This window comes from Numida meleagris, chromosome 25 (genome assembly GCF_002078875.1).
Source record: "Numida meleagris isolate 19003 breed g44 Domestic line chromosome 25, NumMel1.0, whole genome shotgun sequence".
Classification (NCBI taxonomy): domain Eukaryota; kingdom Metazoa; phylum Chordata; class Aves; order Galliformes; family Numididae; genus Numida; species Numida meleagris.
The window spans coordinates 1,536,735-1,555,536 of NC_034433.1; the positions used below are offsets into that span (position 1 = coordinate 1,536,735).

The 18,802-nt window shown below is 53.4% G+C and overlaps 1 protein-coding gene and 2 long non-coding RNA genes across 3 annotated transcripts; all 3 read right to left on the minus strand.

Moving 5' to 3' along the window:
- KCNA10 (potassium voltage-gated channel subfamily A member 10) lies at positions 1,995-3,923 on the minus strand. The gene has a single exon (XM_021376905.1). It carries the CDS (start codon positions 3,591-3,593, stop codon positions 2,043-2,045), a length of 1,551 nt encoding a protein of 516 aa, XP_021232580.1. The 5' UTR covers positions 3,594-3,923; the 3' UTR covers positions 1,995-2,042.
- Positions 12,024-13,104, minus strand: LOC110388104. The gene is made up of 3 exons (XR_002432783.1): positions 13,008-13,104; positions 12,579-12,662; positions 12,024-12,143 (listed from the first exon to the last, which is right to left on the minus strand). It is a non-coding gene; the product is annotated as an uncharacterized LOC110388104 (long non-coding RNA).
- LOC110388103 lies at positions 13,313-17,846 on the minus strand. Its single transcript, XR_002432782.1, has 3 exons — positions 17,792-17,846; positions 15,659-15,729; positions 13,313-14,739 (listed from the first exon to the last, which is right to left on the minus strand). It is a non-coding gene; the product is annotated as an uncharacterized LOC110388103 (long non-coding RNA).

The following is an 18,802-nucleotide window of genomic DNA, read 5'->3' on the forward strand; positions in this document are numbered from 1 at the left end:
CTGTCCTTCAGCTCACTGTCTGTGCCCACCATCCCCTGTGTGGCCCCTGGTAGCCCGATGGCATCAGGGCAGTGAGCCTACCAGGACGTGTCATAGCTGGAGATTTCCCTTGGGTCACCCAAGAGATCGGGGCAGGAGATGGGCCCTGTCCTGAGCAAGCCCCACCACTGCAAAGCTTCTACAGAAGCACACGCAGAGCTGTGCGCATGTAGAGAGGAATTCTTGTTTCAATTTCCATAGCTTAAAGCACTCCATTGACTCTTGGCTCTGCCATTGTTATGAGCCCAATGTGGCAGGAACCACAGCCCCAGGGATCAGCAGCCCTGGAGGGATCAAGACCCCAGGAATCATCAAGCACAAATCAGAGCTGAGGAGCACACACGCTGGAACTGCCGTTGTACATTGATGTCTGGGAAATGTCTGTCCTGGAGTGCCATCTCGTGGCTGTGGTGCCAAAACTGTATTTCTGTACACAGGGGAAGCGTGGAAATAACCGGTGCCAAAAGGATGCTCCAAAGCTTGCTTGGAAATTTTGGACCGAAGGAGGAAGGAGGTGCTTCTAGCTGAAGAATATGTCAACCCTCCCTGTGAGCATGGAGAGCTCATTGCTTTCTGCTCTGAAATAAAGAGAGAAACGTTGTAGAACTGCTGGAAAGGAGCTGGGGAGGCCTCAGAGTGCTGCTCTCCAGCTGTGCCTCCTCCAGCTGTCCCTGCAGATGCCTGGTGTGAAAAAGGCCTGGTTGTAGGAAGCCCACAAAAAAAAAATTAAAAATTAAAAGATACCCCTCCAACCACAAGCTCTGCAGCGGAGCAGAATCAGGGTTAGGTGGGTGCAGAATCTCTGCTAGGGCGAAAATCCCAGCGCACCCCAGCTCGCATTTTACATCACTGTGTATGAGAATAAATAAAGAAATAATCTTTCAGCTCTCCTTTGTGAATGAAATTGCAAACCAGAGATGCTGGCACGTTGCATAACGATCCTGTTGACCCTTTAGGAGATGAGACATTAAGTCTAACAGATGTGGGGTATAAATGCGGATGTGTAGACACTGCATGAGAAGCTGTGATTTTAATGTAGGCTGAAACATCAAAAAAGCCAACAGAAACAGTGAAGTTGGAACAAAATGTTTTTGTCAGAAGAAAACCTGCTGGCATTAGAGAGAATAGCAAAGTGATCTGTTCCTGCTTCTCCCTTCAAAAACGCCTATGGAAATCTGCACGCTTTCGAAAACCAGAAGTGCCTTTTACAACGCAGAGCCAAGCTGTCAGGAAATGTCAGCCCTCATTACTCTGTGCTCCATTTGCAGCAATGTAAGTGACAATAAAAGCTACAAGGTCACGGAGATTGGTCCCGAAGGGCATTTGTGCACCAGATAACCCACAAGTCGAACATTTGTTTGCAGGAAAAGTTCCCCCTGCCCCTGTTAGAGCTCAGCTGGTCCATCAGAACCCTCGTGGGCATTGAGCCCTGGACCTTCCCTGGTGGCTGTACCACTGGGGCCTGTCCTCATCCCTCTCTTTCTAAATCCCTGCACCCACTGGCTCGGTCCTACCCATCATTGTCCCCACTGCTGTGCCACCAACACAGATGAGGGAGTTCAATCTGCAGAGGAAAACTTTACAAAGGACTGAGAAAAGCAGAGGGATGGGAGCAGCTCGGCCCCTGGGAAGTTGGGTGGCACCAAGCAAAGCATTTCTGGCCATTTTTCCCCTTTTTGCCTTTCAGTAAATGGGGAAAATCTCCGTGCATGGAGGAACTGTGCTCTGATGCTGTGGTCAGGAAAGCTGAATGTCAAACAGACGAGCATCAACTAATAAAAAGCAGACTGATGGGCAGGGAAGAGAGATAAGAAAGATGGTATTTATTTGAACAGCCACGGGAAATCAGAGATTGAAAAATGTCTAGAAAAAAAAAAAAAGCAGCAGCACATTTGGTTTAAAAAAAAAAAAAACCAAAACAACAAAACACAGCTTGCAGATGTTGCATGCCTTATCCAACCCACCCCACCTGACAGCGCTCAGCTCTGCCATGGCAACGAGCATCATTTTTTGGCCTTGTCTCGAGGGTAACCCCCATTGGTCTTATTGAGAGACTCCATGCTGTCGTTGCCCGTCACCACGCTGTTGAGTATTCGCTCCACCTCCCCGGGTAGAATTTGCTTCTCTTCATTCTCTGTCTCCCTGTGGTAGAAATAGTTGAAGTTCGAGACGATGACGGGGACGGGCAGCGCAATGGTCAGCACCCCTGCAATTGCACACAGAGTGCCCACGATCTTCCCACCCAAGGTGGTGGGACACATGTCGCCATAGCCAACGGTCGTCATCGTGACCACAGCCCACCAGAAGCCATCGGGGATGCTGGAGAAATGGGACTGCGGCTCGTCCACTTCTGCAAAGTAGACGGCGCTGGAGAAGAGGATGACGCCGATGAAGAGGAAGAAGATGAGCAAACCCAGCTCCCGCATGCTGGCCTTGAGGGTCTGCCCCAGGATCTGCAGCCCCTTGGAGTGCCGGGACAGCTTGAAGATCCGGAAGACCCGCACCAAGCGGATGATCCGCAGGATGGCCAAGGACATGTTCTGCTGCCCGTTGAGTTCGCTCTGCTGGATCAGCTCAGTGGTGAGCGTCACGAAGTAGGGGATGATGGACACAATGTCGATGATGTTCATGATGTTCTTGAAGAACTCGGTCTTGCTGGGGCAAACGATGAATCGGACGAACAGCTCAAAGGAGAACCAGATGATGCAGGCAGTCTCTATGACGAAGAACGGGTCTGTGAAGGTGCTGTGGGCCAGCATGGTGTCCGTCGTATTCCTAGAAAGCTCCTGGGTGGATTTATACTCCCTTTCCTCTCTGAACTCTGGCAAGGTCTCCATGCAGAAGATGATGATGGAGATGACAATGACCAGGACGGAGACCAAAGCTACACCTCTGGCTGCACTGGAGCTTTCGGGGTACTCAAAGAGCAGCCAGAATTGCCTATGAAAGTCATTGGTTGGTAAGAGGGTCTCAGGGTCCTTGATAAACCCTTCATCCTCCCTGAACTGGTCCATGGCTTCGTCACCCAGCTCATAGAAGGTGATTTCATCAGCAAAGACATCAATGGGTACATTGGCCGGACGCCGGATTTTCCCACCAGATTGGTAATAGTACAGGATCCCATCAAAACTGGGCCTGTTCCTATCGAAGAAATATTCATTCCTCATGGAGTCAAAGTAACGCATCCTCTTCTCTGGGTCCCCAAGCAAGGTCTCCGGGAACTGGTTGAGGGTCTTGAGCCGTGTCTCAAACCTCAGCCCAGCGATGTTGATGATGACTCGTTGGTCCCCCTCCTCCATGCCCACCCGCTCCCCCACCAGGTGCTCGCTGAACTCAGCGGAGAACCTGGAGAAAATGGTCTCATTGTTGGCGTTCTCACTGTTGATGAGGATTCTCCAGTTGGAGAGGAGGTTGGCGCAGCTGGGATGGCCTTTCCGTGCCTGGCTGGCGGGGCTGAGGTCGTTTGAATAACAGGGATCCTCCACGATCTGATCAGCGTTGTCAAAACTAACTAGTGCCACCTCCATCTCCTTCCAACTGGACACGTCCATCATACACTAATCAGATTAGCAGCATAAATCCCCGGGTCGAACGCCGGCAGCTTGCTTCTTTCCCACGCTATGAGAATCTGCAAGCAAACGGACAGGGAGACAGATGAACGGTGCACATGGCTCACCTTGCTTGACTGAAGAGAACGAAAAAAACCTGAGGTCAGAAAACCCCGTGTGTCTGAACACAACCCTTAATTTCATCAGCATTATACTTCCAGCGTATTTCTCAGCTCTGGATCCTGCGGGCCCTGTTGGTGTGGCTTTGTTATCACCATTAACCTCTCAATTTCATCTACAGCACCCAAGGACAGAAGGTCAGGCAGCAGCAGCAGAGGAGGGAGGGTCCTGGTGTCCCACCTTTGCCCACCCACCCAAAGCCTGGTTAGCTACAGCCTTGCTCCATCTGGGAGCGTCACTGATGAAACTGGAGGTACTGGGCAGCTGGGTCACCTGGCACTTGGGAAGCAGTTCCCAAAGCAGAGGCCAGGAGAAGTTCTGAGGAGTGCCACCCATGAGGAAGGCAGGTCAGGAGGAGAAGGATGCATCTCTCAGCCTGGGAGAACCCCTCTGCTCTGCATGAGGAGGGGCATGAACTGGGACTCCTCTTACCAATCTAGAACTTGGGGTGGGTGGTGAACAAGGTGACATCCTCCAGCCACCTCCCCCCCGCCATGGCCAACTTGACACCTCCAACCATAAGGAAGAAGATGAGGGTTCAACTCTTGGCTCACTCAGAGAGGCTGGAGAGCATTTTTCCCTGACCACTCTGACAGGTGCAAGGGGCAACATCCCCGAAACACTTTTGGGTGCATGCTTTCCCAGCAGGATGCTTCTGTTGTGCTGAGCCCAGGGACCAGGCCAAGTTATGGAGCTAGGAAATTGCCCGTCCTGCCTCAGGGAGAAGCAAGAAGAGAAATGTGAGGTTAACAGAGAGAAATCCTGGGAACATTTACACCCAAAATGCCTTTATCCTGGCCACCCCCCTCATTTTTTTCCCCCCTCTTTTCCCCTTCAGCTCTTTCCCCTCTAAATGTGCCTTTTGGACATAAGGACACGTGGCTCTGCTCCATCCTCCACGTGCCCACTAATCGGCAAGGGCACGCTGGCTTTCTTACCCAGCGAAGTTCAGCGAGAGGGAGTGAAAAACCCAAATGCCCTCAATTGCCAGGAATAGCAGCGCAATCCAGGCCACGTCCGTGCGGGGACCAGTCCTGTACTGGGGCTGTGAGCACACAGCTGGTGCCTGAACCACCTCATTGAGCCAGAGCCACCGGGGCTCAGAATCGCTCCCCCCACTTCCCTTGGGAGAACGCTCATCTGTGCAGGCTGGGACAAGCTCGAAACCCAAATCTGCTCCAGGAGGAGATGTTAGCATTCTTGTCAGCTACAAGCCCTCCCTATGAGCACTGCAAGCTTGAAAGCATGGACGTCGGCTCCCAAATGAAGTCCCATCTCTTTGCTTGAATGAAAAACACTGAGCAGGAAGGGCAGCTTGTAGGTATCACCTCGGAGCTTTGGTTTTGTACCCATTTTCTCACACGGAGACATTAACAGAGGAGCATCTGGGGGCAACGTGGCTGAAAATAGAGCTAGGGGAAGCAGTGGTGTTTTTCAGACCTGTTACAAAGACAAGGAGCCCCAGAACTGAGTCCTAGTGATGGAGTTAGCCAGGGTTTGGTGCTGCAGCTCTCCATGGGTTCAGCTCACACTTGAGGTTTCAACAGTTCAAAGCTGCTGTGAGTGAGGAGAGATGCAGCATCAGAGCAACATGGGGCAGCCCACATCCCTGTGTCCACACAGCACCAGCAGCCAGGCTGGAAGAAAGGATGCTGAGAGCAACCCAGCCTGAACAAGGCTCATTTGGAAGGAGAAAAAAAGCACAAAAGAGACAAATGAGAACTGACCCCATGCACACAGCATCTCACTCCTATTGCAGCCCGGGAAGGAACCCGTGCCCTGGAACCTCACTCAACACCAGAGCAACCTTAGGGCAGCTCAAGCTGATCGTGAAATTGCATCTGAAGTTGGCACCGTGAGATGATCTTGGTTTTAAGAACATTAAGGGTGCTTAACTCCTAACAGTGTGCAAGGAAACCCCTGAGCCCTTGCTTCTTCAGCCCAAGACTTCTCGCCGTGGAGGAGACTGTGATACCTTGGATCTGGCTCTGCCCTGGAGCCCACGTGCAGAACAATCTGAGCCCTGGCACCATCCCTCGTGGGAGAACAGAGGCAAGGAGCTGAGAGGGGCAATCTGCGTGTCATGGTCACAGCTGGGAGGGGAAAGTCACGCTCATCCTTCCCAACAGGAAGCTGAATGGCACTTCTTAGCTCCATTCCATGCTTTTCAGCCCCATCTGCAGCCATCGGGGGCTGCACAGGCAACGCAGTGCTGTGACCCTCCTCCCAGTGCCTTCAGACCCCATAGCGTGCTGGCATCTGCCCGTCCCCTCTCCCAGACCCCAGAACACCTCTTCTGTCTCATTTTAAATTTAGACCAAAACCAGCGGCGCTTCCCAAAGGCGCAAAGCAATCTCTCCAAGCCGGAACGGAGCCGCACGCTTTGCAAAGCGCGCGCTCCAGGCTCTAGCTAGAAAGTCGCCTCATTTTTTTTTTTTTTCCCCCCTCCTAAATCACCTAACATCTGCTTCTCAGAATCTGATTAACTAATACGCTTCATCCAAAATCCCTAGCCGGGAAGGAAATAAATAAATAAATAAATAAATAAATGAAGGCAGAGAAACTGCAAAAGACAAAGGTCATTTGAGAGAGAGCGAGAGAGCGAGAGAGCTTGCGTTTTTCCCATTAAATCCTGATGGCAAATCAGGAAATTGGGTGCGTGGTGTCCACCAGCCCCTCTGCAAACCACGCACCAACTTTCCCCTGCGCACGTCCCCCAGCTCTGCTCCCATCCCCGCTCAAACCTCGTACACGTGGGCAAGTGATTGCATTCTCCGAGGTCCCCACGGAGAAGCAGGGGTGCTGAATTGCCTCCCCCCACCCCCTCCCCATCACCCCTCTGCTCCACGAGACACGCGATGATTTCTCCCGCAGCCCCCCCACGCCACCGCCTATGACTTACCCACGCAGAGCATGGAGGTGCCAATGCTCTCTGCATCTGGAAGGAGAGTTGTTAAACACACATAGGGACGTGTAGAGGGGAGGAAAAAAAAAAAAAAAAAAGAAAAAACTCCAGCCATACCCTTGAAAGGTCCCGTTGGGATAAAGCAGGCAATGTCATTTAGAAGTCTCTCCTCTATTTGGTTCACTGTATAATTGGCAGCCCAGCGTGCCGGGGATTGGCTTTGGCAGCATCCGATGTGGTTTGGAGCCTCGGCCCCGCCGTCGCCCCGGGGAAAGGCACCTGCTCTGCCCTACAAAGCGCCGGGGGTCCATCGGGAAGGGGGAACGGGGAGACCCAGGCCCCCCACCTCCTTCCCCCACCCGCTCGCCAGGGAGCGGGCCGGGGGGAGGGACGGTCCCTTCTGGCGGATGCCACCTTTAATCCCCAGTAATGCTCCGGATGGTCCAGCGGGGACAGGTCTGCTCGGTGACGTGGTGAGGTCTGAGCCGGTGCCCAGGAGGGAGGTGGAGAGGGGGACGGGGACCTGAGCACCGCTGGCACCAGGACAGAGATTTAGAGCAGGCAGTCGGGCTTGTTTAGTATTAATATATACTAACAGCATTTAAAAGGAGAGAAGGGAAAGCCCGAGGGCTGGAGCATCCCCAGGTGCCCACCTACCTCCTGCCTGTGGCCATGGATGCAGCAGGCTCCCTTCCAGGAGGGGATGGCCATGGAGCCACTGCCACGTGGGACGCCCCTGTCCCCCCCCAGCGTGACAAGGAGCAGCCAGCACAGCCCCACATGGCATTGGGAGGGACAACGCAGAGAGGGGACAAACAGTGCCATCAGATTGTCACCCCGAGCAGTGACTGAAGGAGTGGCCCTGTGGGATGTCACCGTGAGTCACCGAACAAACTTGAGATTTTTCTTCTCTCCTCCTGACCCCGCTGCATCCTTGCCATGCATCCTACCTTGTTGGGTGGCATTGCATGGGGCTGTGTCCCACCCCCAACCTGGTGAGCCCACATCCTCCTCCTCCCCACACCGCTGCGTTTGGGCACGTTCCTGCCCGCGTGCCACAGCCTCAACTGCTGCACATCGCTGCTCGCTTGCTCCTGCAGGACCTGGTCATCCTCATTTCCCCCCCTCCAGCTCCCTGCTCTGTCCTCACAGCTATTTTCCACCCATGACGTAAACGAGCACATTAAAACACAGTGTCCTGTAGGAGAGCTTGACACCCATGGGTTGGTGCATCTTCAGCTCAGCTCTGAACATCCGCACCTACAGCCAGCAATGGAAATGGGCCATGGCATCTCCCAGACTACAGGGTTGGTTTGTCATTCCACACGTCCCCTCCTGCACCCCAAGAGACCCTCCGCACTGGGGATCTATCAGCAGAAAGGTGTTAAACCACTCTGTGCCCAGTGGAGGGGACTTGGGATGTGTAAGGATTTCCATACCCCAGCCAGGTGTCCCATCCTCCTCCCACGCTGCCGTCCCACTAATCTCAGCAGCAGCAGCTCCTGGCATCTGCTGGGATTTATCCCGAGGACAACATTGCTCCTGAGGGCATCCTGCAGCCGGGGCAGGCATCCAGAGAGCGCGGCTGCGGAGCTCTGCACGCACAGCTCTGCTATGGGTGGAAAGGACGGACCTGCAGGGGGACCTTGCTGGATTGATCCCTAGCTCTCAAACAAAGCGATGCTTGCACAGAGCTCTGCAAGCTGCTGTGCTCTGCTCTGCACCAGCCAAATCCAAGCTTCAGCTCACAGGCCAAATTAGTGCAGTAATGAGCCCCTGCTATTTTTCCCTAGCAGAACTAATTAGCTGCGGTGCAGGGCTAATTGTAGCTGCGTGGCTCCTGGGTTGGGCTGACTCTATGGCATCTTCATGAGATATCAGGGTCACTTTTCTGTATATCTCAACACTGCATGATTTGTCCCTAAATCAGCAAAACCCCAAATCAGAAGTGTCCCAAAATCCAGCGCCAGGGAAGGATTTGGGGAAGGGAGAGGGAAACAAGGGAGGCTTGCAGTTCTCAAGGAGAACAGCACAAATCTTCATCCCTCCATGTATGGAGGGGTCAGTGCGCTGGCTCCAGCACTGAGGCTAACAAGCCAATGATAATTAAAGGAGCTACAGACTCCCCAGGCCCCTGGCACCAGCAGACTTAAAGTCCTGTCTGTGACACCCACACGTGTAGAGAGACTTTTGCTTTTAAGAGGAGAGGTTAGGATGAGCCCTGACATTTAAACCCTTTAATCACACCATCAAAGCCATGCTTGGGCTGACCTGGCAGCCACCAAATTCCATGAGCTGCAGCCTCCTCTGCGCCTCAGTTTCCCCAGCCATGACATCACCACATGCTGCATAACCACACAGCAGCCCCGGGAGAAGGATGCACAGGAGGAAACTTGCAGGCTGGATTCCTAGTGCAGGATGGAGGCAGCCCTCACTGCCAGCGTGCCCAGCCAGCCTCCCAGTGTGCATCCTCCCTCTTGATTTTTCCATATATATAGGATGTACACACACATATAGGGTATACATGGAAGGATGTATATATATATAAACCAGATTAACAGAGAACCCAGTACGTACAGTCCACACCACGAGACAGATGAAACCTTCCTGATACCCAGCCCAAATTAATCAGCTACGGATTAACCGGGTCAGGAAGCAATTTAATAACGAGCGGGGCTGAGCACAGCCACCCCTGCACGGAGGGAACCGAGCGCTCCCCATCGCAGGTGCTCACTCAAAGCTGCTGCAAAGCCACTCGGGCAGCAGGAAAAGACAGATGGGGCGAAATGAGCTCTGCGGCGAGGCAGGCTGCAATCGCCTGGGTCTGATCCAAGCCCTCCCCACCTTCCCCACACCCAGCACGAGAGTTTTAGCCTGATTCAGAAAAAATAAAGAAAATAAAAGAAGGGTTTAAATGGGCGTTTAGCTGGAGGCATGCATGACCCGGCGCCTCGCGGTGCTGCTGAATGGGCTGCTGGAGGTAACGCGATCGAGGCGAGTCGATGGCGAATCGATGGGAAAGTTTCCCCCATCTGCCCCACAGCGCTGTGGGGATGGCCAGCCCTGGGGAGTGGCACCGCGACCTCCTCCTGCTGCTGGGGACGAGCAGCGTCCTCACCCCGCTGCCATCAGCACTAACCCTCCCGGGAGGCTGCGGCCGAAGCCAAAAGTGGATGGATGGTATAAATGGAAAGCAATAGGAAGCCGCTAAGTGGGTCACGCTGATACCTGCATCGATCCTGAGCTTTGCAGCAATGGCAGCAGGAGGAGGAGGGGCAGGGGCTGGGGTCGCTGGGGGCTGGCAGCACTGTGTGCTTTGCCGGAGCCCCAGGGCGGTCACCACAGCTTCGCTGTCCTATCCAGGGAAGGACATCGTAATTGGGACACAGCGAGAACAGAATTAAGGTTTAAAAGGACTGAGATTATATCAGTGGGACCCCCTGGCTCCTGACACCCCCAGCATGCACCCAGCGTCCCGGAGCAGCCCTCTGATTCCCCAGCTTTTTTTCCCCAAGGACAAACTCAACTTGGTCACCACCACCCCAAAACCACCCAAACAACAGAAGGAACACAGCAAACCCCCCAAACCCACCTAACAACCTCTCCTCTTCCCCCCCTCCCTCCAATCTTTTAACCCAGTGCAAAAAGGAAGGGAGCAACAAACCCAGCTTCTGCATCATCCTCATCCTGCCTCAGTCCCGGGGTCCTGGTCCTTCTGCCTCCTCCACCTCTCCCAGTGTCTGGCTGTGGGACGCTCGTACCCGCCCTGCACCGGGCAGAAAGGCGATGCCAGTGCCCACGTGAGCCCGGTGGGACTCCTTGCCCTCATTCTCCTTGTGCCTGAAATGGGATTTTGCTCCCTCGCTGGGTTCTGCTCGCTCCCAGCCTGCCACCTTCGTGGCTGCCAATGTGTGCGTGGCCTTTGCATTCTGAGCAAGGGTGAGGAAGGAGCAGCACCAAACAGAGAAACATGGGGCTGATGCCCAAACGTGGCCCTTTCTGTTCCCCTTTGCAGAGCTGCTCACAGGGCTGCTTTGCCAAATGCAGCTGGGACATTGCTGCTTTGACACGGGCTGCATCCATTTGGCCCTGCTTGGACCCTCCCATGCTCCCACCAGCAGCAGAGCACTGGGTTTTGTATCCCTCAGCCACGGGTCCCATCGAGCAGGCGCTTCCTCGGACACCGAAGAGTACTGACTCTGCCCCAGTGCATGGAAAAATCCTCCATTCCTGGGAGCCTGCAGTTGCTGTTGGCTCCTAATCTGCTGAAGCTCTGCAAACCAGAGCTGCGCCCCTTGGTGCTTTCCCATCCAGTTCACATCTTCCCTTGTTTTGCCACTCCCCCACAGATCAGGCAGTGGGGTCACCTTGTCTGTACCTGGACACGGGCTAAAGTAGCCCCGACCTGGTGCAGAACAGAGGCTGCTGGATGCGGCTCCTGGTTCTGTCCCAAGGACTGTGAGCATCACCTATTGTCTTCCATGCAGGCTCCCGAACTGCTGCTCCAAGCCCCTGCCTGCTTTGCCTGCAGATACAACCATCACGTGGGGACTTTGGTAAATCAGCTCTGGAAAATCTCCCTCCAGGTGTAGGGAAAAGGAATTTCAGAGTGATAAGCAGCCCTTTGAGCCCCTCTGCTCCCAGCAGCCCTGGGCTCCTGTGCCAAATAGGAGCTGGCTTTTGCCTCAGAGCAATTTCCCAATCTCCTTCTCATGACCTTTGGAAAGGGAAACGGCCCAACCCAGCGCTGTGCCCCGGTGTGGCCACCAAGCCCTGCAGAGCTGGGAGCCCATCGCAGTGAGGGCTGAGCTCCATCTCCCACGTGAAGGGGGAATCACTCACCAGGGCTCAGGCTGGCAGCACAGCCCGGCTGTAAGAGCTGCAGTGTTTCGCTTCGATGTTTGGAAACCTGACGTGGGAAGGAGATCAACTCTTTGAGAGATATTTGTGGAGCAAATGAAGAAGTGAAGAACAACAGAAACAGAACGTAGGAGAGCCCCTGCATTTGACATGCCAGAAGATGCCCAAAGAGAAACACCTCCCTGTGAGCTGGTGTGATGCTCCATCTTGCCAGCCCGAGACCACGTCCACCAGAAACAGAAGTGACCCAAAATTACACAAATCCTCCCCAAATTCTCTGCATCATTGGGTAAACGCTGCACAACCCCACATGGCTCAGTGGACTCCCCACGCTTGGTCACTCAATCATCTCAAACATCCCTTTATTTCTAGGTGAGGTCAAGCCAACATAAAGAGACCCCGTTCCCTCTCTCCTTACTGCAGTCTGAATCTGATGTAATCTGCTCCGCATTGAATTCATCCTGCCCCTTTTTCAGGTTGAACCAACTGCCTGGCAGCAATAGAGTTCCGCCTGCCAGAAAGACCAATGAATTATTTCACCCTAGCCCTTACGGTTCAGCGTGATCAGCCTGCATGCAAGTAATATTTCCTCGTGTCTTCAGTGCTTCTTTCTGCAATAAAGCAGATTGCAACAGCCGATCATTTTCTAATGGAAGACTTGCAAAGCATTCAAAGCCATTAAAAAGATCACAGCCAAGAGTAACTACTTTATTTAAGTCTTGGAGAAGGAGCAAAGGCTGTAAATGCGGAAAGCACAGAGCGTGTCTGCCTGGGCTCAGGCAGGAACCCAAGAGCATCCAGAACTCCTGTATCAGCACAACGGGTACACAGCCATGAGCCAAGCACCATTTTATCAGGAGATAAACGGGAACCTTGTCAACCAGGTGGTTCCTCCCCATCCCACTGGGGATGGAATAAAATTAAGAGTGGCTTAAGAGCAGTGGGAACTTCCCACAGGTGTTGGGCTCTGTTATATTCTCATGATATCGTTAATACCGTGCCAAATTTTACAAGCGAAATAAAGAAAATTAGCAGCACTCACTCACCCGCAGCCAGCCGAAATTACAGCTCTTCCTCCAGCAATAGGAGATCCTATGGGTGGTTACGGACGTGCTGGTGTCTGCGCGGCTCTGACACGCAGGTAAGGATTAGAAAGAGTTTGTCTCAGGAAAGACTCAGATTCAGAAACCCTATACCCTCGTGAAACCCTATCTTGCCTTGCTGTCCTTGGCTTTAAAGGAAACATAGGGAAGAAACACGGCGCTGCAAGCAGAGCTGTGCTGACTGCACTGGCACACCTCCGGGGTGCAAAGAAACCAAAACTCTTCCTCAACCAACCCTGAGAGGGGAGCAGCCCTGAGATGGGAGCACCCATGAGCTCAGCACCCAAGGGACAGCTTCAGAATGTGAGAGCAGAGCTGTCCCCATCACTGCTCCACGGACATCACACACACAACATAAGGGATTCTTCTCACCACTAAGAGCTTCCCAAGGGATGCCAGGTGAATACACTGGGGTTGACCTGAAGCACTTCCACGTCCCAGGGAGCCTTTCGGGGGGGGGTTCCCAGGAGGCACGGAGCATCCCTTCCTGCAAGAAAACTCAAAAATCAGCCACGCACCCAGCTCTGAGTGGCAGCATCCAGCAGCACCAGGGAGGAGGTGAGGCAACCCGAGATCACAGAAGGGTGTTCCCATTAGAAAGGGCCTACCTAGTTCCCTGAGCCACAAAGAACCAAGGAAGTAGGAGGCTTCAGCTGCTCTGATGAGTCCTTCCACCACTACTGCACGGCATCTTGGTCACTACCCAATGACTACGCCTCCAAGTGCATTTCACTCCCTGGAATCCATGGGATGGGTTACGTTTGTCTCTTTGTCCATCTTCAGCGTGGTGAGGAGGATGGGAAGAAGGCACACGCTGGATCCTCAGCAGGACAGCCATGAGTTTGCTAAGATGATGGATGGGTCTTCTCCACCTCTCCTTGCTGCATTCAGCTGATGTGCACCTTGGTATCAGGTATCACCCCCCCAGTCCTGCAGCGACCATGGGTGGTAAGACGTGGAAGGGAAGGTCCATTGCTCACCCAAGTCATCAGCTTGGCCACTCTTCTTCCACCAGGCAGACCCAAAGACCTCCCTCATCATTCAGGCACCACCCAAAGCAAGGCATGCCTGGTGCCCCTAGGAGGTATCCCCACCTCATGGGTATTTCCCAGAGGTTACAGTTACAGCGCAGTAGTGGGGGAATCACATTAATTACTTGTTCAGCTGAATGGTGGTAACGAAGGCACGGCGCCGGGCGAGGGACATATCAAGAATCATGTTAGCATGGCAAGTGGCACAGGAACACCCAGAAAGGGTGATGCTCTGCAGAAAGGCCTGAAGTTGTTACAAGAACGTCGGGAGACTTGATACAAAAGGCCAGCTTATTAATAGCTAATAGGCAAATAAATTATGTACCCACTTGGGTGGATTGTGTTTCTCCCTCCTTCCTGCACTCTGCCTCCTCCATCACCACCTTTCTACCTGGTTTCTGTCCCACTTGGTTCTCTCTTCTCCTTTATTTTCATGCTTTGTGTGACACAAGGACTTAATCAGGTTTGCTCATCACTGAAAACTTCAAAGCTCAATCCCATCTCTTCCAAGATCTTGGCTGCCCACACCTATCCAGACCAGGACAGGGTACCACCAACCATACTGAGGCTCCCCAGAGTGCCAGTCATCCCCATCACCCCCAGGGCTGCTTCTGCTTGTGGGGAATCACTGATGCCCTGGAAACACCAAGCCTGAAAGAGGAGCTCTGGGCAGCAAAACGAAAGCTTTCTTAGGGGCCATTTGCAGCATGCAGCCTGGCCTGCTTGCCATCTGCCCAGCACCAGCCTGAGCCTGGCCGTGCCTGCAGCCAAGTGCCAGCAGCTCTGCACCCTGCATGCTCCAATGGGTCCCTGGCTGGCAGCAAGGCAAAGGCAATGCTGGGCAACAGTGCAGGGGGGAAAAAAGAAAAAAAAGGGGCATGCACCTTTGTTTCAGATCCTAGCATCTAGAACCTCAAGCAGGATGTTGGAAAGCTCAGTCAGTCCAAAGTAGTTCAAGCAGGTTTGCATCGTGTTGCCTGCTTTACTCCACCACGTTTCCCTTCTGGTTTGTGTGCAGTGTGCTGATGCCTGTCTGATGCTGCAGCCGCTATCATCCCTCCTCTCATCCTGAGCTGGGAACATAGAACCACAGAGTTGGAATGGACCCACACAGATCACTGAGCTCAACCCCCAGCTTCACATAATACTCTTTGAGCTTCGGGAGTTCACTGCCATGCCCTCTGGCGAGAGGGATGCTCACACAGAAGAACCCTTCACTAGTGCAGAGGAACAAGCTCCCCCCAGCACATCTCTGTGCACTGCAGCCTTTCCAGTGCTGATACAAAGCCACGTTGACTGGGTGAGCTGAGAATACTGGACATGTCCATAGCAAATTCCATCCCCAGTCTACACTGGGATGAGGAGCATTAAGGGCAGAGCCGGGAGCAGGGTGCCAGTCCCTGTGCCAGCTCCTCACCCCCAGGACAACATCCCCAGGCACTGAGCCCTCATTCCCCAACACTGCCCCTTCTCTAATATTTCCCGATCACTTTCTCTGCCTGCTCCTATCTCAGGGGCCGTGCTATGCTATCCCTCTGCCTGGGCAGGGTATGGCAATCTGATCACCACCTCCTCCTCGCTAACCACCCCGGATCCCGCGCTGACCCCGATGATGTTCCACCCTCCGCTTCTTCATTGCCCAATTTGACACTGCTCCATTCACAGCCAAGCTCCTGTTCCCCTCCTGTTACCTTCTCCTTGCGTTTGCGTAACCCCAACTCACAGCACAGCAGCTCTCAGCCACCAAAATCTGGCTATTCTGTATCAGTAATGGAAAACTCTCAGCACCGCCTCTGACCTGAGCACACATCTGCTCTTCCTCCCTGGGGAGAGCAATGCCTCACTGCCTCCCACGAAGGAGGACACTGCAGCATCCATCCCCAGCCCTTACCTAACCCCCACGCCTCCCCCCTCCCCGTGAAGGGGCTATTGCTGGGTTTTGTGCTGACCAAAGGCTGAGGAATCAGCAGCAAAGGGAAAAGTTTCACCCACCTCGTCTCTACCTCTGGATCAGAGCAGGGATGCTGACATGACCACCTCATTCTTGGAAAGTTTTGGAACCTCTGGTAAGCAAAGGAGAAGGAGGTGGTTTCTATTCAGAAAAATCAGGAGATCCACTCAAAAAATCAAAGATTGTGGTGGTGAAAAGGGGGTGGGGGTGGTAAAGCAAACAGTGCCCCTGCAAACAGGAGAGATGGAGGAGCATGGGGAAAGACTGGGGTGGAATCGCATTGTGTAGCCTCAAAACCCCATCCAAGGAAACCTTATAAATGGGGAAACTGAGCCACAGAGCCGCAAGGAGCTGCAAAATCAGCACTTTGCAGAGAGCAAGGAAGGTGCAGGCCTGCTTCCTCCATCCCTCTTCCAACACACAGGCAGCAAACTGGGGGAGCAGCTGCCCACCGGGGTCACTGCTGGTACCATCAGCCAGCTCCCAGCAAGCAGAGAGGGCAGCAAATACCTCCTACCACTTCCAAGTGCTGGAGAAGTGACATAAAAATACATACCCATGTATCTATATCTGTCTGGCAAGGGGAAAAGCAACACGACTTCAGCTTCATTAAATCAGCAAAGCCCACCCTCAGCCCCTCAGCCCCTCAGCAATGCAGTGGGTTGGGTACCCATGGGTCTTTTCATTGGAGATCTATACCTCCCTGCCTTGGCCTCTTGAGTTTGGATGGTTTTCCTCTTTGCTCTCTTTTTTAGGGAAGGATTCACGCAGTGCTGAGTGCTGCTGGCACTTTGCATGGCTTTATCCCCCCTGAAAGGGGAATTCGTGCCTCTCCAGGAGGAGCTTTAGTGGAAGCAAAGAGAAAAGGATTAAAATCCCTTACACCCAGAATGAAATCCAACAGTGCCCCGCTCTGGGGGAATGGAAATACAGCAGCCTAGTCAGAGGCATTTCACTTTTACAGCAGGCCACTGGTTCACTAAGGAAGGAGAGAAGGTATTTTCTCTACCTTCACATATATAGGGAGATGAAAGAGAATGCAAACTCATCCATTTCATATAGGCGCAACTACACAGGGACAGGTATTCAGGCTGTTCCCTATATCTCACCATACAGCCTGAGAAATCCCCCGCGTGCCAGACTTGTTTCTTGCTTGTGAAGAACACACCAGGCCGTGCCATGCACCAGGCTCCTTGCTCTGGGGAGGAGGAGGAGGGTGGAAATACAGGGAAGGAGCCTTCTTCTGCCAAACCCATTGGATTCAGGCACATGGAATCAAATCATCCAGGGATTGGGGCACCAGCTCTCATGAGAGCCAGAAGAGTTTGATTCACAGCTGCTTCATATTCTGGGCCTCAAATCTGTACACACACTGCAAAAAATCGTTCATCCTAATGGTGAGCAGCCAGCTGGTGCCATAACCATGGTGCTGACCCAACCCCACTCTCCCAGCCCATCCCTGTCACCCGATGCAGAAGCACTCACAGGGCTGCTGCCTTCAGATGCAACAGGCTCAGCAGAGGGCTCCCACGACCCAAAATTTGGTCAGAACTCCCCACCACTGCAGATGGAGCCAATGACCTGCCACATCGCACACCATCAGCTTCATCCAGTGCCTCGTGCAGAAGTGATGGAAGAAGACCCATCAGGCGAAGCATCAGCATCTTTGCTCTCAGTCATCCAGTTCTCTCCCTCTTATCTTCTAAACTCAAGTTTTAAGACCTGCCATGGATCATCCAGCAGGGATAAGCCTCAGACCAGGGGTGCTCCTGGATGTTGAGAGGTGCAAGCAAATCCTGCAAATCTTACTTTCCGCGGGGTTTAAAAAAGAAAAAAAGGAAAGGGAAAATACTCAGCAACACCACACGGTCCCTTGGGCAAGTTGTTATGCCATGGGAGTTCTTAGGTGCTCCTTCATTCACCCCAATGGCCTTTAAACCTCACAGCCTTCCTGGGGTGTGCTATTAGAAACAGGCATCTGATGGCTCTTTGGGGGCTGCTTTCCCACTGCTGCCCCACAAGACCCTCCTGGCACTCCTCCAGCTCTCCTCCCCACCACCAGCAGCAACCCACCACAGAACAAGGCTGCAAAACCAGCTGGTGGGAAGCAGAACAAACCCCAGAATCCACCTCGCACCCTCAAGATAAGTACAGCCTCATTCTGCTGCCCTCACCCTAGAGCATCCCTGGCTGTATCCCAATAGAACCACCAACCCCAGAGCTGACCCCAAGCTGCTTTCCCTCTGCCCAAGTTCATTTTCAAGCCTCAGGCAGGTGGAGCTGCTCACCAGATTATTGGCTTCCTTCCTCGCTACCCAGATAACCCCCAGCCTTCAAACCTCGTGAAGCTCCTGGCTGGGTTTTCTTGCTGATTAGGAGCAGATGTGCAGGCTGGGCTGCAAATCTGGGTGAAAATCTAGGAAATGGGCAGGGAATGGGGAGGAAAAAGTGGTGGTGTGGAGCACCTGTGGTGCTGGGTATTCTGTTAGAGTCTAGCTCTGGTGCTGGTTGCAGCATCTTCCCTCCCCTCCCCTCCTAAGGGTAAAAGTGTGCAGTGACAACACCAGAGCAGCACGGCTCTGTCCCCCTCCCTGTGTTCTTCCATAGGCAGCCAGGGTTGGCAATGGGACCTTGGGGGAGCTGAGCCCCTGTTTGCACCCAAGATGTGCTTCCCCTGCGTGCACCTCAGCTGGCAGCATGATCCTGGCACACTGAGAGCCCGAGGAGGGGTTGATGTGGGGGTACCAGAGCCTGGCCTGGTGGGGTTGGAGCCCATTGAAATCTCGCATCGGTCTGGGGCTGCCTCCAGTTTGGACACGTGGGCAGGGATGGGCCTCAATGCGGTGAGAAAAGCAAAATAACAACTGCTGTTTTGGGGCCAGCAATGACTAATTCTCCTCTGGGAGCAAGGAGATAATTACGGGTCTTTCCCATGGAAGGGATAGCCCCTAATTATGAGGCTGGGTAAGCCCTCAGCGTAACCTGAATTTCTCTCATGCTCCCATCAGCTCCTCATTTCCCCAGCTGTGAAATAGGAACAGTCTCTCGCTCGCACCCCACGATCCTGCCCTCAGTGGGATACCTCTGTGGGATTCATTATGCAAAATCACTTTAGCACTTTTCTGATTACGGCTGAATAACAGCGTAGGGCATCCCTGGCGCTGGTACGTGGCCACTCATTCACA